Raw genomic sequence first — 26185 nt, 5'->3', positions numbered from 1 at the left:
TTGTGACTCGTTGTATGAACTTTCGAGGTCGGAAAAGCCAAACGTCAATCAGTTACTTACATACAATTTTATAATAATTTAATCTATAGGCTGCCTGTGTAATATGCAAATTTGTAACTCATCATAAACAATTTGGTAATATTTATAACAATTGCGCAAGTTCACTACCTACAAAGCAAAACTGTAATATTCTGCATAAGTAACTTTTCTTCAGAAAGATCCTTTTGTGGGGACTTACCATCGACCCTTATGCTTTAGAATGTAGTGGCTTGGGAGCCACATCCAATACCATTATATGAATTGTGGAAACATATGCGTCATTTAGTTACTGAAACATTGTTCATGATAAAACTGCAACTAGCATTTCTGCAAGCTGCAATCTGGCTGCAGTTGCAACTTGATAAACCTGCAATCGTGATGTAATATTTGGAAACATGCCCTAAATAACTTTATGTGAAAACGCCGTTTAGTACGTTACCAGGCGATTTCATAGCAACCCTGGTTGTAACTGAATGTAAATTCCCATGGCAAACGCTTTGTGTTCATCGTTCGCGCGTTTTGAAATGTTCGTGTATATTGTGTTGAATATTTCCGTTCACATCGCTCCGCTTTATAAACTCGTGCTGATACGCGAGTAACCGCGCAGACAGAGAGATATCGAATCGTACGAACGTATTACGTCAGTCGTGTTAAAATGTAATTCGTTAGACTTGTTTTAATTGGTGAATGCTAAGTTTGTGCTTGTGTCATATTAATCGGAACCTGTACAGTTCCTACAATAAAGGATTGTTTTCTGATAAACTGTATCTGTTAATCGTAATAGCTTTCGGCTAGTAACAGTAGTAACACGTTAAGGTTAGAGATTTCTAACCGCACGCAACCACGGAGTCAGATCATTAATTCGGCAGGTAACCTAAGACCGAATAGCAAGTTAAGAACAGCAGAACCTCCGCATTTTGATGACCACCGACGTTGACCCGACGTGTTTCAATGAAGCTGGTACTGCTAACTTTATTCTTGTAAACGATTTGATTTAACAACAACGACAGCAATGGCTCCAGCTCAAAGTAGTTTAGTTTCTGACGGAGATGATGAAGACGACGATGATGACGACGCTACAACCTCTTCTGCCACATTCATGACTTCTTGGACTGGTTGCAAAATCCTTCCAATGAAACGTTTCTCTGATTACAAACACAACATGTTCATTTGTTTGCTGCTTACATGTTTCGTTTACATTTCCGAAGTTCGCACTACTTTCTACGAAGAGAACAAGTTCCTACATTGTCAACTCACGAAGCTGATTGACACACTCTACAAAGCAGTTGGGAAGATTTTCCCTACTGAGATACTGTCTTCTACTCTTGGACAACAAGCCTTGGGTTCCAGCCTTGGAGATTTTATGTCCAGAGCAACATGTCACTCTATCAACGGTACCGTCTTACCGTCACTTGCGTACCGCAACGCGTTCAGTCAACGCCCTCTCATCCTCTATCGCGATCAAAACGGCCACAGTCAATACGGCCAACTCATCTCAGACAACATTGTCTTACCGGGAGTTCATCTGCTGGAATCGTATCGACCAGCTAGAAGTTTTGTCTTCCGAGTTCATGGGGACACTGTCCTTTATCACAACTACACCTTATCGCACGAACATGTGCAGGTGCACCAACTCAACTTACCTTTGTCGACTAGACACCTCAACTACAACGCTCCCGACTACGAGAAGATTCTCAACGAGCTGCCTGACTCCGACTCGTTCACTGACTTTCAATCGCTGCTCAGCTCTATGTCTGAAGCCAACCTGCTTAAGGAGAAAATGCGAAATGTCATAACAAGTCTTACTACTACTGATGAAACTATGATCAACGGATCCTACGTCGCAGACACGTTCGCGCACGCCGCGAAACAAACGTTGCTGCTTGCATTGTCACAGATTACGAATCCATTTCTCTCAGCCCTTATCTTCATCCTGCAGCTACTTGCCATGATGTGGGCCCTCTTCCATACCATCGGGTTTATCCGATCATCTCCGCAGCATTTGCGGTATGCCAGATCTCTTGTATCCCGTATTCGCGCTGGACGCAGCCATCGTGATGCACCTCCACAACAAACTCATCCGTCGCCCTTGCTTCGACGTTCTCGTAACCAACCGTCCTCTTCTCGATCTTCCGATGACGCGCCGCCCGCTGCGTCGTCCCGTGATGAATTCGCGGACACAAACACACTTTAAGTTTTATTACCTGTTTCAACGTGTTTTTCGGGGTGCCGAATGTCGTATGCATGTAACCTTTTGCCATTTCCCCTTTGTTATTATGTTGTAAATATATGTTATTTTTAATAGCCAATTTTTTTTCTTCCGTAGCGGGGGAGGAATGTAGTGGCTTGGGAGCCACATCCAATACCATTATATGAATTGTGGAAACATATGCGTCATTTAGTTACTGAAACATTGTTCATGATAAAACTGCAACTAGCATTTCTGCAAGCTGCAATCTGGCTGCAGTTGCAACTTGATAAACCTGCAATCGTGATGTAATATTTGGAAACTTGCCCTAAATAACTTTATGTGAAAACGCCGTTTAGTACGTTACCAGGCGATTTCATAGCAACCCTGGTTGTAACTGAATGTAAATTCCCATGGCAAACGCTTTGTGTTCATCGTTCGCGCGTTTTGAAATGTTCGTGTATATTGTGTTGAATATTTCCGTTCACATCGCTCCGCTTTATAAACTCGTGCTGATACGCGAGTAACCGCGCAGACAGAGAGATATCGAATCGTACGAACGTATTACGTCAGTCGTGTTAAAATGTAATTCGTTAGACTTGTTTTAATTGGTGAATGCTAAGTTTGTGCTTGTGTCATATTAATCGGAACCTGTACAGTTCCTACAATAAAGGATTGTTTTCTGATAAACTGTATCTGTTAATCGTAATAGCTTTCGGCTAGTAACAGTAGTAACACGTTAAGGTTAGAGATTTCTAACCGCACGCAACCACGGAGTCAGATCATTAATTCGGCAGGTAAATTAAGTCCGAATAACATAAGTTAAGACAAGCAGCAGTGACCTCTGCAAGTCGAATTCGCCTTGAAGTTGCTTAAGACCACCCGCTTCGTCAAGGATTAGCCCATAGGAAAGGGAAAAAGGAATGCACGGATTACCCATTCGTATGGGCTAAAAAGAATATTTCCATCTCTTAAAATAATTGTTGTAAGGCTAATCGTGTTGGAATGAGTAATCCAACCGAGCGATAGGTCGAATAAGTAATCCAGTCGAACTGCTGTGGCTGGTCATCGTACGGTACGATTGGATGGCTTAGGCTACTGTTGTAGACCACTGAGATCTATACCGGTATGTATGGATAAGGTTTGTATAGTGATTGATGCACGTTGGAATGCCTTGCACAAACTATAAACGGATCTCACTAAAAATCTGAAAAGGCTGAAATGAACAAAATAGCCTAGTTTTCGATTTCAGTTCTTTCATGCGTTTGGTGTGTCTGGCATTAACGCTGCTTAATCGGTCCTGTTTCGTAGACAAGATATAGGTTATCTACCTCGGGCTTCTAGGCACTGGAATAGCTGTATGCTTACTTACTGAATGTAGAATCCAAGCAAGTTCTAAAGACTGCTTAATTGTTGCACAGTGCAATGCACAATGGTGTTTGAACTGGCAATCCAGCCAACGATAGACCGGTACTCTAGTAGCCAAAGTCACTTTTTCGGGTTTGCAGTGCTCATGCAATGTATTAAATTGAATTGTGGTAATTGCATGGTGCTTTTATTCAGCATCAGGTTGAAATAGTTTTGCCTTCAAGCTGGTGTGATTGCATCAATTATATACACGTGGCATACCACTGCTGTGGCATAAGGTCAAAGCGTTTCACAGCAATCAACATGATTTTCCTTATTTGGCGGCTAGGATAGAAGTATAACTTCATATCTCAATTTAGTTCGCTTCCATTAACCTTTGTGGTAATCTTTAATTGCTCCAGCCCCACTTATCTGGCTAGCTCTTAAGCAAGTTCGGAATGATACACATATGTTTTTTATTGCTTGAATTTAGGTATGTTTATCAGAAGCACTGAACTGGAGCAAGCATTGGTAATACCCCAAGGGCATAACAATGGTAGTGCTACTGGGTAGTGAACACTGCCTAATTGCCAGCTCTAACCATTCGGCTACAAAGCTGGCTACTACTCAACATTGCTGCTTTCTTACATAACGAGCTTGCAGAGTACAGTGATCTTGTGTGATTGTCAGAGAACTTCGAAATCCTGAGTGGAGTGAAAGAGCAACTTAACATTGTAGTATTCCAAAAAGGAAATCCATCTGATATGCAGATCATAAGCAGAAGGCAATCATTTAATTTGTCTTGACTTTCGACAAACGAAGGTTTCAATCGTTCTCAAAGAGTGCTATTTGTCGATTATATGCATTCATGAGTTTGCAGATTATTACAAATTAAAAATGATAATAAACGGCCTCTAGAAAATAAATGTCTTGTGTAAAAATATCCCTGTTTAACATCAGCCTGCTTCCTCTGAGCAAGATGTTATTTGGCAACACAAACTAGATGTTTGAGCTTGAGTCAAGTAACAACTGGGTAATGCTGCCATCCAAAAATTGATGACTATGTATTCTATGGGGAACGTGGGGATACAATAGCTGGATGTGTTGTAATCTTTATTTTGCAATCTTCTTTGTGCTACGTTCACAAGTTACAATGTTTGCCATTCCCTATTTTTACAGGGTTGAGCAGAAACAACCATCTCCAGATAGCATGCAATTAAGTTCCCCCACACCATCCTTAGCAATGTAGAGCCAGTGAGCAATGGGTATCTTGATTTTATTTATCCGGCTTGCTTTTTTGCTGAGGCAAATAGTTTCGGGAGGAGCAATCAGAGTGGCTCCGCTTCATAATGTGCAAGGTAAGGAGTGACTCTATCGCACTGAAGCCCAGCAGGTTCAATGCTCACAAAAACAGAAAAATTGTCATGCTGTGGGGTTCTATAGGTCTACATCCAGTCACAGGATGCTGTTTACTATAACAGTGTAGGTTTGGTGCCCAATGCCCATTAGTCATTTTTTGACCAAAGATTTAAATTTTCTGCAATGTGTCACAAGGTGAGCTGTTGATGTTAACTTTAAGCTCACTTTTTGCTACCTTGGTGTTAGGGTAAATGGATGCTAACACTCATTGTTAGCTTTATTCTCCAATTTTGGATATATGCATTGGCCAAGGGTCAGCTCACTGTTTCCCAATTTTTGGCCGAGTACCTAATCTCTTGGTGGGTCGTTATTTAAGTTCACTCACCACTTGGCTCAACTGTGATGGGTAATTAATTATAATTATTTATCTCGGTTCATTAAGAACAATTAGTCTATTGGCAAAGATGCTGTCATTATCACAGTCATGTGTCATGAGGCAAGGTCCATATCTGCTGGGGACTCGCTCAGCATACGTAACTTGCTCTGTTGACATTGTTTGCGCTTACTCAGTCATGTGAGTCACAGCAAGAATGCTGATATACTTCAAGACCTTCTATGGTAAACTAAGCGATACTGTGTAGTTCGTACCGCACTACACATCAGGGATGCTTTCAAACGTACCCAAAAAAGACAGGCATCAACGCAGACATCTGGGAAGTTCTTGTTGATATGCAGATCATGCCGTTAGTAGTGGCATCAAGTGAGATTAGGAGAAAATAATTTAAAGAGAGACAACAAAACATAGTGACCAACCAGCAGTCAGAGTAAGTCAGAGCACACGCTGTGGCAAAAACTGCTGTCCGAGAATTTTTCTGCTGATCGATGTAAGATGCTGCGCTTAGCGAAATTGATTACTTTTGAATGTGCTTCATTGCTTTTTAACTTAAGACAAAAGAAGGTTTTGTTAGATTATACAGAGATTTTTTGATGGTAATAATTATTGTCAACAGTAAAATATTTTGATTTGATTTCGTATTTTAAATTCTTAAATTAAAACTATTTAAATTTTTTAATTTGTTTGGAATGCAACATTATCCACCACCAAACATTGTTTGCCAGCTGAAATCTTCTGTTTGATACACATTGTGAATGACTGAAACTTGGCTATTTTGGGAGAAACTTCACTTGGAAGTAAATACATAATGCATGAAGTTGTTTAATTTGGAAACGTTTTTTCATGTGTACCCCTTTACTGACCTTTGTTGTTGTACCAACTTTACCCTAGTTTGGGACCATGAAATTCTGAAGCCTGTCTTGACTTTTTTATTATCTGTTTTACATATTCTTCAAATTATTTCAAAATATACCACTACCTCCGACTAAAAAGTGTCAGTAAGATTTGTTCTACCTTTCCAAGAGAATGTTTAGAGTTATTACTGAAATGTGTACTTTGGCTCTAGTGCTCTTGATTTGAATCTTAGTCCATGCGAAAGCAGCCATCTCAAGTGGCTGCCATCAAAATTACCACAAATAAAAGGTTGTTGTTGTCTAAACGATTGCTTTTCTGCGAGGATTGAAAACAGCACTTCATTTTGGTGTACTGTTTTCAAAATAAAACTCAATTTCTTCCTGAAGCCACCTACTTTGTATGCTTTTCAGACCAAACATTTCAATTAAGAAAGTTACGATTAGCAAAGTTTTTGAAGGGCACCGGTTACTACAATATATATGATATAATGGATTTTAGTTAAAACATCCATACTTATTGCTTGATAAAAGCCCCGATTAAATACAACTTGCCACCTCTTAAAAGCCATCCACTTTGAACAGTAATGCTGGCAATTTATTCTCAACTGCATTCAAGAATGGCCTATTTAAACAAAAAGCTGGTCAAAGAAGTTGTGCAGATAAATGGCTATTTACTCCGAAAAACAATCGCTTATTACAAACAAATATCAAGTAAATTGATTTGGAACATTTGTCATTTCATGTCACAGCTACTATCGCTTATATTTTTACATTTTTATAGCATTAATGCCCATAACTTGGTTGTGCTGAGACAGACAGTGACCTCACCGATAAAGTGTTTAATTCACATCAAAGTATGTGCATATAAGCTATTAGCCAAAGGAGCATTGTGATATTGTAATACTATAATGCTGTAGGAAAAGACTTATGTGTACCATATACATAAAAGGGTTTGCCAAAGTTCTTGATAATCTTTGAAGCCTTTATGATTTGAAAAGGAGTTGAAGTTGAAACATGCGCTTACTGTTGATTACCAAGCACCAAGAAAATCATATCTGTGCACAGTAAATTTTTGACATCTGTAAGACTTTAGTGTTGAGCGTTTGCTTTTATTGCAACATGTGCCCTAAGTTATATTATTTATTAGGATGGCTATCTTTATGTGTGTATGTTCTATTCTTAATTCATATTGAGTGGTGATTACTTCTTACAAAACTAATTTTTATCCAAACAGTTTAGTTTATTGCATGTTTTAATTTTTGTAAAATTGTTAAAATTTTGTCGTACTATTTGCTCTTTTCTGAGTAACATGGCAAGCACTAGAAGAACTCGGTTAGTTCTTCATGTATAATAGCTAACTTATATGTATATATCTGTTGTATATTTAGTTCGATCTTTGGTCATAAATAAGTAATTGTTAGTATGGCATTTTTTTCATGTCACTCTGTTCATTTGCATATAAGTCACTAAAAGTGTTAATAAAACGCTATTCTAAATTGCCGTCCAGATGGACGTAAGATATTTCGTGTAGATACAGACAACCTGTGTTTTCAGTTTAAAAAAAAAAATTTTGTGTCTCACCTATTAATAATTTGATTTGCATTGTTCAGTAAGGACATTTCACAAAGCCAGCGGGATATGCTTATATCTTTGTGGGAAACAAAAGGTATGAGAACTGCAAAGTCAGAGCACCTCAATGAAGCAACCATTAATACTGGTTTAAGTAAAAACCAAATCAAGGTGATTCATCGTAGATTAAAGTTTTATTTGCCATAATTCATACTTGCTGTAGTTATCAGCTCTTTCAGTATTACCACAAGCTGTAGAACTGCACTCCCTGCTTTACAAACAAGTTACAGTTCATTACTGTAACTCTATGCTGTAATTTCCGCTTGAAGTAGGCTATTATGATAGAACTCTGGTTGAAAGATGCCATTACGTACTTTAAGTTCAAAGATTGCAACAGTTGTCTTCGCCAAAATAATCTTGTTGGCTGAGAAAAAAGCGTAAACCAGACACGATTTATAATCAAAGGCTCCGTTCCTTGTCCGGGACAACTCTCCAACTTAAAGTAGTTATTGCATGTTTATTGCATGATCTTACAAAATGATTAAAGTTTGTCCCTTTCTCAGATCTCTTGTATGATGGTATGTTAAACTGCCACTACTAAATACTTTTGCCGCTTGTTTACTAGCGTTTTGACAACTGCTGTGTTTTAGCGTTGGATTTACAATTACAATGCATCAATAAGGCCAAGGGTTCAAAAAGTTAAACCTTTTCGAAAACGAAGATTCACAGGCTACAATCTATTTTGTTCTTCCATTAAGAAACAGAATATTGTTATTTTTAATACAGTTGCATGATTTCTTCCCAAATTTTCAAGGGAGAAGCTTCTAGACAGCATCACATGTGTTTCATTTAAGATATGTACAAGGTCTAATATTCTGGTTGGTTTGCTTAATTGATCGCTTGCTTCATTGAGTCATTAGCATTATGTCGTTAAATGCACAAATGTAGTTCTCACTCAAAATAATTTTCATTGTTTTTCACCTGATAAATTGCATTCATTGATTTCATGCTTACTGTGTTCGTTACTAAATTTGCATGTTGTAATTTTTTTTTCTCGGTTTGATTGTGAAACTTGTGTCACAGTGTTAGTTGGATTAGTGAAGAGCATGATACATAATGAATGATGCATGACTTGAAGTGCATGCTATTTGTGACCTCACATGATACGTGTGTAATGAATTTCCAAAAATGTGTTTACTGTTATGTTGGTTATTAGAAAGCCTTAGAATTAGATACTGAAGATGTTAACATTGATTGACGCTGTTAAATCTTAAGAGGTGTAAGCTTCTACTCGACTTGCAAATTTACATAAATGAAGGTTTCACTATGTTAACAGCTGAACAATGAAAGTACTAGTTTAGACAAGTTATCAAAGTGTTTTGCATGAAGTAAGGTCTTGCCTGTTTTCAGTGTTTCTTACTTTCAATTTATGTTCATTTTTTTATAAAGCTTTCAAATGTTCTGTACTAATTTTTAATTGCTGTTTTTCAAGATTTCAAACTCTGGGGTAGCAGGTGGAGAGAACTTCCGAAGCAAACGAAACAAGTTTGGAAAGAGAAAGCAAAGACCTTCAATTCTGAAAGTTCCATGCCACCAAATGAAATGGATGGAAACATGAAAACCAAACTTAGACAAAATGCCATTGCTCGAATAATTCAAGCTGTATGTTGCTGTTCATATTATACTATGGTGTGACCATGCTGTACACGAAACAAAGGTAACTTCTTCCTGTTTTAGTGTGGTGAACTTGAAGAAATTGGTGTGGCCATTGGTGGAATGGCATTTGTTAACGATACATTCAATGCATTTGGAAGCAGGGATGTAAGGCCATATTTCTTGGAGCCAAGTGTTCAAAGTGGCTTTATTGAGATATTACATTGCGGAAAAGGTAATTTTATGTAATTTACTGTGATATTTCTAAACATTTGCAAGAACATGATTAACTACAGTTACATTTACTGCAAGCATATATTAAAAGGGAGCTTTTATAGCACTTATTTTTTAACTTTAACTCATTGAAGATTTTTTTTGTATATGAACCTGAATGATATTAGTGTCATTATTAAGCATGTTAATCATAAAGTATGAAAAAATTTTCATTAGAAGTAACGTATGCTATATATTTGTATACAGCTTGCAGTACTTGAAGACAAAAAAACACCGAATTGCAAATGAAAGTTCGAAAATTTTTTAATAAGAAATATTGTAAGTCTTTTTATGCCAACAAATTGTCTTTCTTTAGCCTAACGGTGTGAAATAAAAACTTTTATTATTAGTGTTGCGTATTTTTCCAAGCAATAGAATGTAATACAATAGAATTGATGCTAATTGTTTCATCTTAATTATATTAAGTTGTGTTTGTGCATGCCTTGGTATCTTTGCTCTGGTGCTTTACAGGTGAGACAATGCATAAATCCAATGGACGTATGCCGTATGCTAAAATTAACGAGTTCAGCATCACTGGAATGCCTTGTGGAATCCCCTTTCAAAATCCCGGCAGTTATGGTCCAGTCGATTGCCAGAAAATTATAGATGAGCAAGAAAATATTATAATTATGAAAAGGGGGTAAGTGATGGGATTTCTGTAATCTTTGCATGCATAAAAGGATTACATTGCAAATTTTACGCTGTGCGCTTTCTGTTATACTTGTTGCTCTTTATAGCAATTTGGAGCTGGCAGAAAAAAATTTAGTTCTTCTGGTGACTTTGGAAGAATGTAAAAATGAGGAACATTTGCACTTTGCTGAACCAACACATAGAACAGTAGATTGGTAATTTGTTCAGTGTTATATGTATAACGAGTAAAAATGACCGTATTTTACGGACCATAAGGCGCACTTTAAATCCTTTTTTCTCCTCATAGATTGATCGTGCGCCTTATAAGCCGGTGCGCCTAATGTATGGATCATAATGCGTATGCGCATGCTCACAACGTATTTTAATGAGCTTTATACGGTAACACATGCGCCTTATAGCCATATGCCCTTATAGTCCGATACGCCTTGTGTATGAACAAAAAACTAATCAAAGCAATTTATTGACAATGCGCCTTATAGCCCGGTGCGCCTTATGGTCCGTAAAATACGGTACATCATTTGCCAGTTTCGTTTTCGTAATGTTTGTTATTTTTACATTGCCGTACAACGGTGCAATGATTTCTTCTGACCAACCTATTGTGCTGATATACTGTACAGTATATAATTATATCACACACGTATTGGTGAGCGAATAGTTACTTTTCGTTAATTTTCCTTATTTGTACAGTTAGATTTGTAGTGTGCCTCTTTTACAGTCTTTTATTATTAACGTAAGCTGCGATCATTCATTCCATTTTAGCACCTCATCCTTTATTTATGTCCGCATTTTCGTCATTGTATAAAGTTAACATTCGTTAAAATTGTTTGTTGTTTTTTTACTTATTTCACCGTCTTCAATATTTTCGTAATTTTGCTTTTCACTTTTTGATTGCGCTTTCGGAAAATATACTGTGCTGAATCAAAGCATTTTTAGTGATAATGACTCACTGCTGTATTTTGGTACATTGATTTTCTTATAAGGCTTAAGTTAACATTAACGTTTAAATTAATTTAACAAAATTCCATAGTAATATGGGGGTTCAATATCACTTTTCGTGACACTTTCACTAAAAAGTAGTTGCAATATGTGCAAAACTTTGATATGTAGCCTAAACGAGTCACACTTGCGATTACGTTAAAAGTCAATGACGTGACGAATACAAATGGACGTAACATGATAAGAGGTTTCTTTGATAAGTTGGTCGCATGCTAATTTTGATGTGGCCACATTAAAAACAGAAGATCGTGATGTTAACTTCAAAATGTTACTCACACCTTTTTAGGAAGGTTAAATTAACCACTTTAAAAAGGACGCAACCTAACAATGAAAATTCTATGCAATATAAGTTGAAAGCTCTTATCTCTTATAGACGTGTGGGTCGAACACATTTCATCGTAATAATCTCTTCTATCGTATGATATGATATTTTGACATGATATTATTGAAGAGGTAGGCGAGCTCAATCGCTACAAGGCTATAAAATTCAAGTTTGTCATAAATATCTCCAACAATATCATGTCGGAATTTGAAATGCTTATTAACACTCAACATGCGTTTATAAAAGTAGCCTATAACCCTTTTGTTGTATGACATTTTGATCCTCTTTCGGGTTCACATGGTAAAACAAGATCAATAAAACGCATTTTTAGATCTTTTTGCCGGTTTTGCCAACTATTAAAATTATGAATAAGATTAACGAAAAGAAAATTTTCTCAAATGGTTAGTTTTTTTTATTAAATCTGTATTTTAATAAAATATCAAAAGAGGAACCTTGGCAAGACTTACAACCTATTGTTATTATTTATTGAATCGCTTCAGCAATTATAACTTTAAAACTTAGTGACACACCACGTCACGTCCTTTACCACCGTTCTTTTCTCTTGACGCTGTAGATCTACCGCTTCTAGTAAAGCAGCCCCTTCGGTCTTGCAGAGACCCAATCCCAAGAAGTTAGCGCTGTGGACAGATCTATAAACTCAATACTATCAATACTGCTCACAATGTCTTGAACAATTTCGCTGGCCGGTCAGCTTACTCAATACGCCCGCGCTTTTTCTCATCCAACACATTCGCCACACAACTGACTGAATACGGAATACACGAAAAGAGGGACCAAACTTGTTGGAAAAGAAGTGTCTGACCTTTAGAGGTTAGAAACCCCTGATAGCGAAAACATCTCTGGCCATTTCTCTCAAAATGACTTCGCTGCTGTGCTCCATCAAACAAAGCCAAGCAAGGTTCTGGGTCACAAAATTTCAAGAGCTTTTAACATCGTGATTTAGGGCCCGAAGAGTTGTTGCCCCTATCTCTTTTGTGTGTCCTCTTGAAAGTCCGCAAACGCTTGGTCTACCCCTGCGTCGAACCCATAATCGACAACTTCTCCCCTGGCTGAATTCCAGGTCACCTTTATGACCCAGAACATCGCGAAAAGCTTCGGGATTAACAAAAAGGCTGGTGCTGTACTTCATAAACTTACAGCTGCCTATGATACAGTATGCCACCGAAGCTTTGCCTGCAAGCCGCTGCGTGTACTCCCAGACAAAACAGGTACATAATCCGTATAACCATGGTGCTAGTTTACAAACGGAGAAGTATCTTCACCCCAGGTCACAATAAGCGAAACAAGCTATGACGCCTTAAAGACGGGATCCCACAAGGATCGATGGCACTCCTTCTTAAACATCTACGCGCTCTTCTGTCCAGTCCCCAAATAAGTCGGAATAACAGTTCGCTCACGTTTTGTCGAACTCGAACAGTTGGCTCACGTTTTGTCGACAACTTGAGTCACTACGCAAGAAACGAATATCCCGGATCGCCTTGAAAAGATAAATGATAACTTTGGCTCGGGCACTAGGCTGCTACTCTCCGTAAAGAAGCGATGGTTTTACTCTACTCCATCGCTGAGTAGCTTACTGCACTTGTGTCTGGTGTCGCATCACACAACCACCAAGTACACATTGTCATAAACGATATTTTGCATACTACGATGTTTAACGTACTGGATGTCTGGGTCCCACATCATTGGAAAACCTTCTCTTCCTTGCGGTCAGCAAGTTGCCGGCATCCAACCTCCTGTGCTTCCACTCTTTTCCATTCAGCTTGATGGGCTGAATAACAACTGGATCACACGACGACAAATACTACTTTTTTTGTTATTTACTAGGTGAAGATTTTGAAACGGAAATGAAAATTTTCCATGATTGTAGCTCTAAGAGAATAAAACAGCATTGAAATATAGAATAAACAAATTAGGCATGGTTAATCGCAACAATTTAAAAAAGAAATTCATTTTTTGTGCGGACTGTTTTAAGAACAATTGTGCATTTTTCATTCATTAAAGAAATCAACGCCAATTATTACATGCCTTAGCCTGTATCTAATTAAAAAAAGTTATACCGGTAACATTGTTGCTTTGGCCAGCAAAAGTATAGACTAATAAGAAGTTTGTTGATCCCACGCACGTTTATAATTGAAAGTTAAACAAGTAAGCTTACAGCGAAAGAGTGACAAAATACAGAGTGTACTAAATTTTGCATGCTCATTTACTGGACAGTTTCATCGAAATTGGAGAATGCTTGAATTCTGAGGGTTTGATGTGTTCTGGCAACAGAAGCGGGGTCTTAATCCCTAAAATGCTGTTTCTTATAACCGAGTTCTATTTTAACCGTCCATGTGTCTATCAACAACGAGCACGTTCTGTAAGTTTCCTAAAATCTTATTTGGTACAGTATCACCGTGAAACGCTTGGTGTGTTGGGTAGCCGTCGTTAACCTTTCACCGTTATAGCACCACAAAGGGTCAAGGTCTTTCCACGTTTTATGTCGACGTGCATTGCTCCTTTTTGCAATCATCGTACTCTTCCTTTCCGACAATTAAAGGCGAAATATTTGATAGACTGCCTACTGCCTAGGAAACGTTTCTGAGGCAAAACAAACATATGGCAAGCATATATATGTAATGAACGTTTAATAACTGAAATGCGTACAAAAAAATGGAAACAAATGCAGTTAAACGCAATTTTGTGGCATAACTGACTCAAGGACACGGGTTAAAACTAATTAGTTTAAGCTTCATCTTCGTTATCTGAACCTTCGCTTTCCGAGCCAAATTCAGTTAAAATGTGTTGAAGCTCCGATAAATTTATTGGTGATTCACTTTCATCATCTTCTTTCTCCATTGGGTCCAATTTTGCCATATCGGAAGTGCCTAGCTTCTCATTGAGCAGAGGTGTATTTGCTTGAAAGGTACTGTGCCCTTAATGTCATTTATGAAAGAAAGAAGTTCGATCTCTGCTTGCAACTGATGGGTAACCACATATGGTTCCACAACCTCACAGCCTTTTACAAGATTAGACACTATGTTTATTTGCTTTTGATAGCAGTTCATCACACTTGTCATATCTTCTTTTAAATGAAACATTTCTTCTTTGCACCTTTCCCGAATGCAATGTTGTTCCTTGATTTTTTTTTTCAATAAAACCAGGTACGTTTTGAACTGGTCCAGACCCGACAACCATCTCAAAAGTTATGCTTTTCATTTCATTTTGTGGAACATTCTGGTATTTAATATACATAGTAATCTGATGACGAATGTTGTTGTTAACCTTCCTGATGCTTCGCACTAGTCGTTGAACAATTGTTTGACCAGCTGAAAAATCATCATGTACAAACTTGAAAATAACAGAACGGTAGCTTTATCGATAATGTAACCCCATGCATAGTGCATGCACAAATTACCTGGGTATTTTTGAATCAAAGTAGATAAAAAATTTTTTCGATATTTAATTTATAAATGTTCTCCAAAATTTCTGCTCTTTTTTTCTTCACAGCACTTGACAAATATTTAAGCATCATATCATCTTTTACATCCCAACGAATCAATATGCCGTTTTCTACTTCAACTTTGGAGAGATGACTGTCAAGTCTACAAAACAACGCATACAATATGTAAAATAGAAGAACATGCAATACATCGATGAAGAAAGCATATATCATGTCCTGGCAAACAATACTCTTGGCAATTGAACTCCCATATACTGTATTTTCACCATCATTGTGTGGGTTTTAACTTTATCACAGTAAATTGGGTGGATACACTGTTGTTACTGTTTTATAAGCTTTTCTAATGGTTTTTGATGTTGCAGCAGTGGGAAGTAACAATATTCGTTTATGTCTGGGGAATTATTGTAGTAACTCAATTTAACATTGATATGTCCTTCAGCTTACTTAGCAATTTGGTCAACTTTTCCAGAAAGTATTTCAGACGTTATTTCCTTTGTCAAATCTTCAACTTCTTCTCTACAAATTAACAAAATTATATAGTTTCCTATACAATTATACAAAATTCTATTCCTAAAGGATTCAGTACTTAAATTTGTATGTTCAACAGTTTCGCAATTTTTACTTTTGCAATACAACCCACAAACAGTAACTAACATGAATTTTATACACCACAAAATTGTATTGAAAAATGTATCATTCAGAAAACATTTAGTCAACTCACTTCAACCAATAGTATTCTTGAAGTTTAAGTGAGTATTCTTCTACCCAAGAAAAAGATGCCATTTCTGCAGAAGAACACGGCTCTGGTTGCAGAGCTATTGCTTTTACTTGATGTTGTGTTAATGTTCCTGTAAGGTTTATTGTATAATGTTATACTCTCATTTCTGAAAATAAATAACAAGGAATATAATAATTCAAATAGATGATACAAATACAAATATACAAAGACACATAACCATACATACCACCAGGGTAAGAAGCTGCCATAGCTTCTAATTCACTCTTGGCCAATTCCATTTTGCAGCTAGCTCTCTTCAGCTTGTTCATCAATGTACAACCTTTGAAACAGAGCTTAAAGCTTGTCATATTTATTTTAGTTATTTAGTGCATGTTTGAAAGCTGAAGAAAAAGAAAACCTAAATCATGCAAGTTTACTTAATTGTGTGAAGATATCTTAAGTCAATCTGGACCAAATCACAAACAAGGCTTACCCAAATTTTTTTTGATCTTGCGCCCATAATGAATCAAGCCACCGGTAAGCAAATCAGTACGATGTTCCGGTTTCATCTCTTTTGAGATTTTGTTAAATCCACGAAGGTATGCCCATAATCGCTCCACAGTTTCACCATCCGTAAGTCCAAACCCATCCAGGAACCTCGGGTTGAATTGTTTCTAAATTTTAAACAGAACAAAAAAACTGAGAGATAATTATCTCATTACACTTGAATACATCATTATATAAAGATTTTGTCATACAGACAACAAGTTTTTCAAAATTAGACCTTAATATTTTCGGTGAATTTCTTGTGCTCAGTGTAATAAAACTAAAAGACTTTGACCTAACAGTTGTACAATATATAGGTATAAAATATCATGTTTACCTGACAAGAGAAAATATGGCCATATGAATGAAAAACAGGTACTGCAAATGCTATTTTATTAAGAATTGCAAAGATTTTTCGGACCTAAATAATGAAATCATACTGGAATCCAGAAAGAAAATCACAAAATCTTAATTATTATTTAAACATAAATGCAATATTTTATGTAAGCAAAAATGATTAACTAACTTGCACATACAGCATCGTTTGCAGTATGCACTAACATTAAGAACACTAATGACATGCAATCAATGACCCAGGAGTAGATTGCTTACAAATAAAATATGTTTCGAAAAATGGGTTGTATACCTATAATTTAAACGTATATCAATGTTGCCATACTAACACAATATCATGTGTAAATTCTTAAAGGTATACCTGAAGATGACCTTTCAGTTTGCAAGCTATGTCATAGAAAACTCTTATTTTATTTTCATTTCTTTCCAGAAGTTTTTCAATAGCTAAAACTGCATATGCTAGCCTGCAACAGAATCAGTTTTAAAAACATTGTTTACAAATACTAATACACAAATACTACATATACCGTAGTAATACACCTTCCACAAAACAACTAAAGCAAGAATGTACACTTTACCTTTCACCATGTTTTAAGTCAAAAAACATTGTCGGAAACTCATGTTTACAACAAACACCAAATACACCTTTGATAGCCAGTTTACTGCTTTTAGATTTCGATGTAATGATGCTGCCTGCTTGAAAGTCATTGCAAATTTTGGACTGAAAATAATGATTTTAATTAATGCATAAGTATGCAGAATTTATTCTTATAAATATGCATGAAATTCCTTGAAATGTATAATAGGACCATAACAATATGATTGGAAATCAATTGTTGAAGTTATGTACTTGATTTAATATTTTTAATGCATTTTGGTACATACTGTTAAGAAATAACTTACAGCCGAGCCATATTTGTTTTCATCATAGGTGTCTACAAAGCTGTCGACTTCGTTTTGGTTTAAAAAAAAAGATTGTTTGTGGTGAGGATCACAGCTTTTACTCCCGGACAAAATTCTTCTCACCAAACCAAAATTTGCATCTAAGCAATATGTCCGCATACCTTCAGGATTCTACCAACAAAACGCAGTTAAAGCCAAGCATTTACACTCGATCACAGAGGCCTGGGAACTTTCAATCACACTTCTTAGCTTTACCCCTTCACATGCTGGACACAGGGTACCCGTATCTACTGTATATCATCAGAAGAGACCAAACCATGCAGATGTTGCAGCTTATAGACATGGTGTCTATATGCCTCAACCACTTCTTGTAGCAAAACTCTTGACAAAGACTTTACCTAAAACAAAAAAAAAACAAGAAACATCCACAGGTTGTTTCGGATTTTCTAAGAAATACAAAACACTAAAAAGTGCTAACCCCTGCTGTATATCCAGGTACTCGCAAAATTCTATTTTCAAGAGCATGGCAAAATCCTTCAGTGGAAAGATGTTTTTTGAGACACAAGGCTCGAAAGTATTCCAATAGGTCAATGGATACTGCTAGTTTAGGCTTTTTGGGCGAACAGGTCCACAGATTTAATCTTAACAGAGTTTCAGTCTCACTCTCACAATAGTAAAATTGTACAGAAAGCACATTTTCAAAACCTAAAATGCAAACTTTGCCAATGAACAAGAAAACAATGGATGAAAGAATGGCAGAGATGATTTATAATAAATGTAAAGGAATAAAAAAAATTATACCTTTGTAATCAACCACTGTAATGTGTCGAGTGTAACCTGACTGACATTCATGACCATCAAATCTCTTCAAAAGTCGTACCGGAGTGACCATTTTGCAAAACACGTTACCCTGTAAAGTGTAAATAATACCATTAACAATGTGTTACAAGTAATATGTTGACTAAAATTGCAAGAGAATGTTTGGATATTTTAACTAAGTGATATTGGTACATACACAAGAAATACAGGAATAGTTCTATAAAAAAATTAAGTCTATTTTAATCAATGATTTTAACATGGGTAGAAGCTTACCGCTTAATTTTGTTTTCCTATGTGGTCAAATACCACAACAACACATTTTTTTTGGTTTCGTGTAACATGGCTTCTACACTGAAATATCTAGGCTGTCTCAAAATTTCATTTACAACCTTATCTTACTCCAACTGTCTTCTGTAATACATTGTGAGCAGAAGCAGCTAAACTTTAACGAAGAACTGCAACACGTTTTCCCTAAATATATGCTTAACTTAAAATCTCCTTCACCACTTTAATTCTATAATTTCATCATGCCTGGATGCTTCACTTTGTTGCACAGATTTTTTTGTTCCAGATTTGTCTGAATAACTGCCTATCATTGATAATTGATGACATTGAGCGATTTGAAACAACTTACAGCTAAAAAAAGAACAAGCACAAACATCATTCTCCAGCTGCCAGTCTTGCTATTACTGATGTGGCAGAGACCTGGAGATGTTTGAGCATTTAAAAAAGTGTTATTAGTAAGTAGTAGTGGTATAATGGAAGGGCTTTGAAAAATGTGTTGGAGGGGAATCTTTTGAAGGCCATGAAATAAAATGTGTCATACATATGGCACCAGTATTGTCTTTTACTTTTTATACTTCAGATACATTTTTGACACATTTTGTATTTCTCAGCTGTGAAAATGTTTTCAACAATATTGTAAACAGAGATCTAAGTTCAACATTATTCGATACATTCCGGTAAAAATGTAGGAATAATTGCAAAGATATTTGGTTTACAGTATTAACCCAAACAGTTTTTACATTCTACTGCACAAAAAGCAACTATGACATTGTTGTCTAGACCAGTTTAAAGAAATGTAAGCTACTGTTTCTTTTCCTCTAATATTCTGCCAGGGACAACTTTTTCTTGTGATAATTAACTAAAGGTATGATAAATTATTTTATGTAGACGAATGTATTTAACTTATTATATATATACATTTGAAATAATTATTGTTGATTATCAACAGACAAATTAATAAACATTTCTTAAGACTGCCTACAGCACTAAAATGTTTACAAACATTAATGGCCTTTTATATCCAGATAAATGAGTGGTCTTTTTGTGAATAACCTTTACAAAAATAAAGATATTTGTATATAATTATTAATTACCATCCATATGTCTGGCAAATGATACCAAACAAAAGAATGACAGTTATCCCAGCACTAACGACAGTAATATACATTTGGCCCACAATCTCCACAACAAATTATGTTGGCAACTTCTTCAAAGCATACACAGCAAGTGCGTCGCTCAGGAGAATAGAGGGTTATGGACAACTTAAACAACTTTTCTTCAACTAATCGCCAATCTGAAGACAGCTTCTCTCTTCTGATTTTGTAATTTAAATTTTCTTCCAACTCTGTGATAACATGAAAATTAAAATGCAGTATTCAATATGAATGTTAAGTGATTATTTTCAGAAAAAATATAGCATAAAAATGTGAAATATATTGTAAATCTCCTTATATTATTTCTTTCATTCACCTCCACAAGAACTGTTAACATTATTAGTGCTTGGTATTTCAGGATTTGTAGCAGTTAGATCACCTTCCACAAAACCTCTTGTAACTATGTGACTGTTTGCATTGGGTTTCAACGCTGGACCAAATGTTTTGCCAAAGAGGGAAACGGGTCGTTTTCTTTTTTTGGGTTCTTTTACCCAATATCGAAACTTAGCTTTTGTAATTCCCTATGCAATGGAAAAGATATATCAATATATTCATTACTCTAACCACTATTATTGCTGCCCCATGCAGAAAAAATAACAGGACTACCCTGATTTAGATTAACAAATTCTTGGTATCAATGCTTGAAATTGGTATGAAAAGAAACTAATTACTATCTTATTAGCTATCCCATTTAAACAGACGTTAGATAAAAAACGTAAAAAACATAGTAAAATATAGTAAACGTACTTACTCCTTTTAATTTTCCCATTTCTTGACACCTAGGTCAAGTTTCCATTTGCAGTAAACATACAGGCAAATTTTTGTCCTATAGATATTTTTGTCTAACAATAACAACAATAAATTCAATCCTACAAAGAGGGAGGGGTTATGTAAGAGTGTGCAATATTCATTTCAAAGTTAGATCACTACTAACTCAGTTAGATTTTGTAGTGTAATTTGAATCAGCTGGGAAGCCTATATCTGAAAATAAAGCTAAAAAGAATACATTTAAATGTATATATAAAATATACTGCATATGATTGCACAAAAGTTGAGAATACCTGGTCTCAATAGCCGTCTCAGTTAAGAAAAAATTATGATCCTATGTCATGATTCATAATTTACAATACAGTGTTGCAGATTATAATTATTATTTAATGTAACTATATTAGCGAGTTTTTCAAGTACTGTATGTATAAATTACCAAACTTACCGGTGATACGAATAAACAAGGCATTAACATGGAGGTACATACCATAGTGTAGTCTATTGTTTATGATACCTGCATACCATTGCAGCGACTTGCTTGCCCAGACAATTTGATATGATATATGCCACAAACACAAGGTATACATAGCTCAGCAATATATTTAATACTTGAAAGTTCTAATCAGTGAGATGTGAGTCATCCACATCTTTTTGGGTCTGTTTAGCCAGTGGCAGTAGCCTACAATATATACTCATAAACAAGAAAACTTTTTCGTGAAAATAATTTCTGTTCATAAAAGGATTGCATAGGTTAGTAATAGCCCATTGGTTAAGATCTGCTCATGTAGACCAACAATATATAATAAAAATTGAGTAAAATTTTATCTGCTTATGAAGTAAGTAACATGGAATTCTAACATTTTAAATTAAATTTAAGCAATTTAAGGTAAGTTAAGACTTACACCACACTTTCTACTACGGTAACCAGCAAATATTTACAAGGTTCATTTCATTACAATTGGGTACACAGGGCCTTGAGAATGAACTTTGCAAGACTCACAGGAGCTCAACCTGCTGACTCATGATGTTTAATCTAGCCCTTGAAATCCTGTGCCGGTAACAAAAGTCTGTATGTGTGGAAGACCTTGATTTTCAAACAGTTAGTACTTATAAATTAGCTCCTGCACAAAATGCCAGCTCAAAGATGTAGCAGTTAAAGCATCTGGCTCAGCTTGCTACCGCTCGTAGTTAGCTATTTCAAATTCACTCTACAGTTTCAAATTCGAGAAATACAATATAAGAAATTCAAATAAAAAAGTTGAAACTTAGACAAAAACAAGTTCAGTTACTAAACTCTAGTCACGCTGCGCAAAGATAAAGGTTGTGATTCTGTAACGAAAAAGTTGATTATTCTGTCTAACGCTGTAACCGTTAAGTTGAAAAATTACAATGCATGCAATCAATGTTATATTCACAACTACCCAACTGTGAACCGTAAATACTGAGAAGCAAACCTTCCACGTGACAGACTAGCCAAACTGCCATTTTTCATATTTGTATTTTCTTACTTCGGCAACTGGCACCTAGTGAAATAAGTATTTATTTCAAGAGCCGCCGGCTGCTGAAGTAGACTAGCAAAATACAAATAGCGTAAGCTGTAACCGACTAGGCATGTACGGTTGTAGTTTTTTTCTGAATTTAGAATCTGACCACACTGAAAATCATTGCACCTTTCAACGAGATCTTAGAAGTGCAAGATGGCTGAAACTAGAATGACTAGGTGGAGGATGAGTAGGGGTGGGGTGGGGTGCACTTTGCAATTTGGTTGGCAAAATCTAGAAACTGTGGCCTGTGTTTGCAAGAGGTAGTGTCTACATGTGAAATATTCAGGTGCAGCAAGGATAGTCTTCAAAAACCTTGATTGTGTAGTTGCCACGCATTCCACAATGGGTAACTGGCAGTCGGTGAGATAGATGTCACCCAAATTGCAAAGTTAGGCACGGAAGCACCCAATATTGTTTTTCATAAACGTTAATGTCGCATATTGGGCTTGACAGCTTTCGGTGAATGTTCATACTTAATGATGGGGACAAAAGCTGCAAACTCAATTACTCAGCAGTCCGGGATGCTTACCACCACTAGCTGACAATCATCATGATAGATGCAATATTTAATATTCTACTGAAGTGTGTTTCAAAGTTAGTTACAGGCCTTCTTGCAAACATTTTAGTGTGTCGGTGCAAAACTGGAATACTGGTAGCCTGTACTATAGGCCTTGACTATATAGGCCTAGACTATATATACCTATATAATCTGTAGGCATAAGTCATTTCATTACAAAGGACATTATGTAGGCTATAGGCCAATACAGGGTCCTGTATTTCAACTACCGCCAATTGTTTTAGGTCTATGTAGGCCAAGCAACCTAGCTTATATGCGGGATGACACTATTTATTACACTGTAGATGCAATGAAGTCACTGTAAATTCACGTATGCTGTCTGTTTTCTACACAGCTACCAGCAATGTGACGTGCCCAAATGGATTACCTCATTCGAACACGATTAGCCTTACAACAATTATTTTAAGAGATGGAAATATTCATTTTAGCCCATACGAATGGGTAATCCGTGCATTCCTTTTTCCCTTTCCTATGGGCTAATCCTTAACGAATGGGGTGCTAAGACTTAACGCACTAATTGTTTCACCGTAAGTAGGCCACGCAGCCTACTGTTAAAGATAGGCGGTTAGGTTAGGCGACTGGATATGCGAAAAGTTGATTTTACCTGGTTAAGATTTATTTGAAGTTGGATTGATATTGGAAGGTAGATTTAGGTCAGGTTTAAGTTACTATGTTACAGCATTTAAATTAGGTTAACAAGAAACTGTGAAAAATAGCTTCGAACGCACGATATTTTTCCGGTTAACTAGCGGCCGCCAATTATTTTTTGATATATTGTGCTAATTGTCATTATTAGCCCTTATTCCCACGGAATTCTTGTGCAGATCTGACGATATTGATATGCTATTAATGTTCTATTTGGTATATTTATCAACGAACGCTGTAGTATATTTTGGACTTGGTTGTTATATGCGACCCACCTTTCTATTTACTTCCGAATTACGTCAACAGTTACAACAACGCACAATGCGCTCTCCATGTTCAGTCTAGTTTCTGCAGTGATATCGAATTTATCGCTGACAAGTGTTCTGAAAGCAGTAATCGCTTCTTTGTTAGCCAACGATATGACTATATTCAAGAAGACCATCATTTTGGTTATCGTACTGCGATGCTTAACTAGTCTATCAGTTGTTAACACTAGAAGGACGGCAATTTTAGTATACCTAGAAGGACGGAGTGCGTCAATTGACGCAAAAGGTCAAAACGGCGCAAATCTAACGTTTTTTGTACAGAAAAGTGTGCTGTTGCTCCGAAAAAACTACTTCTATCGCATGTCCGCTTTGTGCATTTTAATTAACAAAAGCAATCGCATTGAAAATACAAGCCGTCGTGCCTAAACACTTCTGTTTCACGCAACTCCTTTTTCTTCTTGCACTCTTCCGGGACTTCTCTCCTGTTCTGGCGCGTTGTCCCTACGAGGCTGCACTTCTTTTCCGCAAGTCGCAACGCCAGGTCAAGTGAGGTGAAAAAATTATCGCAAGTGACGTTGTAACCTCCTTGAAAAAGCGGAGCCATGAGTTTCAGTACAACGTCGGTGGGCACACTCACGTGGGGGCTCCTTGCGTCATCTTTTCCAACGTAAGGAAAACCGTTGAATAAATATTTGTTTTCAACGTCAACTGCCAGCCAGAACTTTAGACCAAACTTGTCTGGCTTATGGGCCATATATTGGATGAACTTGCAGCGTGCCTTACACGGCAATAGTTGCTCATCCACAGTTATCTTCCACTGTGGAATGAAAGCTTTTTGGCAGTTTGATATAAAACTGTTCCAAAGTTGTGAAGCGAGTGCAAATTTATCATGCAATAGATTCCTACGCCTTTCCGTCTTCAGATCGAAGCGAAGGTATCGTATGAGCTCCAGAAACCTGTCTCTTGCCATGGTTTGGGAAAACATCGGACATCCCCACGACCTCCCCCACAAACTCTTCACAGGGAAGTTGCGCCCTCCTATCACGCCACGAGCAACCACCAAGCCGACGAATTTATCTAATTTATCTAACTAAGAAACTCTTACTACACTTACGCTTCGATAAACTTCAAAAATTCCGATAGGCTGCGCTTGTGACGAAACTACTCTGTTTTGCGGAAAAGTCGACTTGCATAGTTTGTCGACACGTTTGTCACACCTCTGTGTTGGCAGCTGTGACCTAATTCGATAAACCTGTAATTATCAGCAGAAAGAAAACTGGTTTTTGTACTGTGAAGTAACAATGCGTCAATTGACGCACCCCGTCCTTCTAGGTAGTGACCACGTTAATTATCTCTACCGGTAAAATAAAAACTTCATATTCATGGGTTAGTTACCTAACACTAATGTAGGAAAAGTCAGGAAATATCACGGTTATGCGATGCATCACTTAAAAGTTATAGATGCACTTAGGTTGAAAATGCGTCAATTGACGCATTCTAGTGTTAACGAACATGCATATTTCCGGAATCAGACAAACGGACTATCAAGCAGTTACTAATTAATTACAACCAAGAATGCTAATTGGCACAATATCAGTGGCACGTAACTACAAATAAACAATCTACATTACAAATAATCGTGTCGAGTAAACAACACGTCTAAATTAAAATTAACTTCCAACAGTGATTTTTGCCGTACACTGGACACTGTAGCTGCTCATCTTAATTGTCGTTCTAACATGCCCCGCTAATGCTAATGCCCGATTCGTTCTAACAATCTAACCAAAACAAGAAAATTAAATAGACAATGCGTGTTCTTTTGTTTGGTCATATTTTATGATACTATAACTTACATATCCTCATTGTGTTTTGCTGTCACTACCATATCAACAAAAAACATTGTGCATTTGAAGTTAGTCTACTTTTCTACATTCTCTCAAAACCTAAATTGAAATTTACATTTAAAGACCGAAACTGCGAAAACTTACCCAAATTTGTCTTCTGTAATCTAACTTTAACTTCGATATTTAACCTCAGCTAACTAAAAATAGCTTTATTCTGACTCTTTCACTTATTTTTAACAATTGCTTACTTGAACAACTTTCGCTAAAATAATCGCTTGTGTTTACCATATGTGCCACACTTTACTTGCAAAATTAAAATTCTTGGCTTGTCATCAAGGAACGCCACGAGATGTAAAGTTTCAATGTATTTGGAGTTATTGATTGTCTGAACGGTCTACAACGAGTTTAGCATCATATTATTTGTTCCCACGGTCAATGGCTATAAATAAACGATACGACACGAAGTTAAGGAAAGCTTTCTCGGGTTAATAAGTGATAAAATGCATCACAACTATAGAGATATAGGAACCTATGTGAAACTTATCGAACGTATAGCCAAGTCAAGCACTGTCAAGTAAAACTCCTCCTACCGTCACAGCTGATCCGGTTTAGTGGTTGCAACCATCCATCTGATCTTTGTATTTCTAAATGTAC

The 26185-nt window shown here is 36.6% G+C and overlaps 3 protein-coding genes across 10 annotated transcripts in view; 1 reads left to right on the top strand and 2 right to left on the bottom strand.

Moving 5' to 3' along the window:
- The window catches only part of LOC143463150 (uncharacterized), a 34516-nt gene that overhangs the window by 5599 nt on the left and 2732 nt on the right, over window positions 1–26185 (bottom strand). The gene's annotated exons all lie outside the window — the stretch shown is intronic.
- On the top strand, window positions 581–11253 carry LOC143461963 (uncharacterized). Of its 3 annotated transcripts, none has more exons than XM_076959921.1 (7): window positions 581–3353; window positions 7792–7921; window positions 9243–9412; window positions 9488–9638; window positions 9884–9955; window positions 10148–10316; window positions 10414–11253. In XM_076959921.1, the coding sequence occupies exon 1, from the start codon at window positions 1052–1054 to the stop codon at window positions 2231–2233; it is 1182 nt and encodes a 393-aa protein (XP_076816036.1). In that variant the 5' UTR covers window positions 581–1051; the 3' UTR covers window positions 2234–3353; window positions 7792–7921; window positions 9243–9412; window positions 9488–9638; window positions 9884–9955; window positions 10148–10316; window positions 10414–11253. The 3 variants fall into 3 exon arrangements, with proteins under 3 accessions (XP_076816036.1, XP_076816037.1, XP_076816035.1); XM_076959922.1 differs by having other exon boundaries at window positions 8401–9412; XM_076959920.1 differs by having other exon boundaries at window positions 7792–9412.
- LOC143463152 (uncharacterized) lies at window positions 14266–24769 on the bottom strand. 5 transcript variants are annotated; one of them, XM_076961544.1, is made up of 16 exons: window positions 20639–24769; window positions 20204–20408; window positions 19828–20078; window positions 18431–18539; window positions 18108–18334; window positions 17885–18027; window positions 17630–17800; window positions 17305–17447; window positions 17088–17190; window positions 16710–16793; window positions 16320–16500; window positions 16074–16166; window positions 15830–15956; window positions 15553–15624; window positions 15064–15250; window positions 14266–14974 (listed from the first exon to the last, which is right to left on the bottom strand). In XM_076961544.1, exons 7-15 carry the CDS (start codon window positions 17786–17788, stop codon window positions 15079–15081), a joined length of 1134 nt encoding a protein of 377 aa, XP_076817659.1. In that variant the 5' UTR covers window positions 17789–17800; window positions 17885–18027; window positions 18108–18334; window positions 18431–18539; window positions 19828–20078; window positions 20204–20408; window positions 20639–24769; the 3' UTR covers window positions 14266–14974; window positions 15064–15078. The 5 variants fall into 5 exon arrangements, with proteins under 5 accessions (XP_076817659.1, XP_076817658.1, XP_076817661.1 ...); XM_076961543.1 differs by having other exon boundaries at window positions 17630–18027; XM_076961546.1 differs by having other exon boundaries at window positions 17630–18027; window positions 18108–18270.

The sequence above is a fragment of the Clavelina lepadiformis genome, chromosome 6 (genome assembly GCF_947623445.1).
Source record: "Clavelina lepadiformis chromosome 6, kaClaLepa1.1, whole genome shotgun sequence".
Classification (NCBI taxonomy): domain Eukaryota; kingdom Metazoa; phylum Chordata; class Ascidiacea; order Aplousobranchia; family Clavelinidae; genus Clavelina; species Clavelina lepadiformis.
Note: the sequence above shows the minus strand (reverse complement) of the source record. Positions and strands in the feature narration are given on the sequence as shown.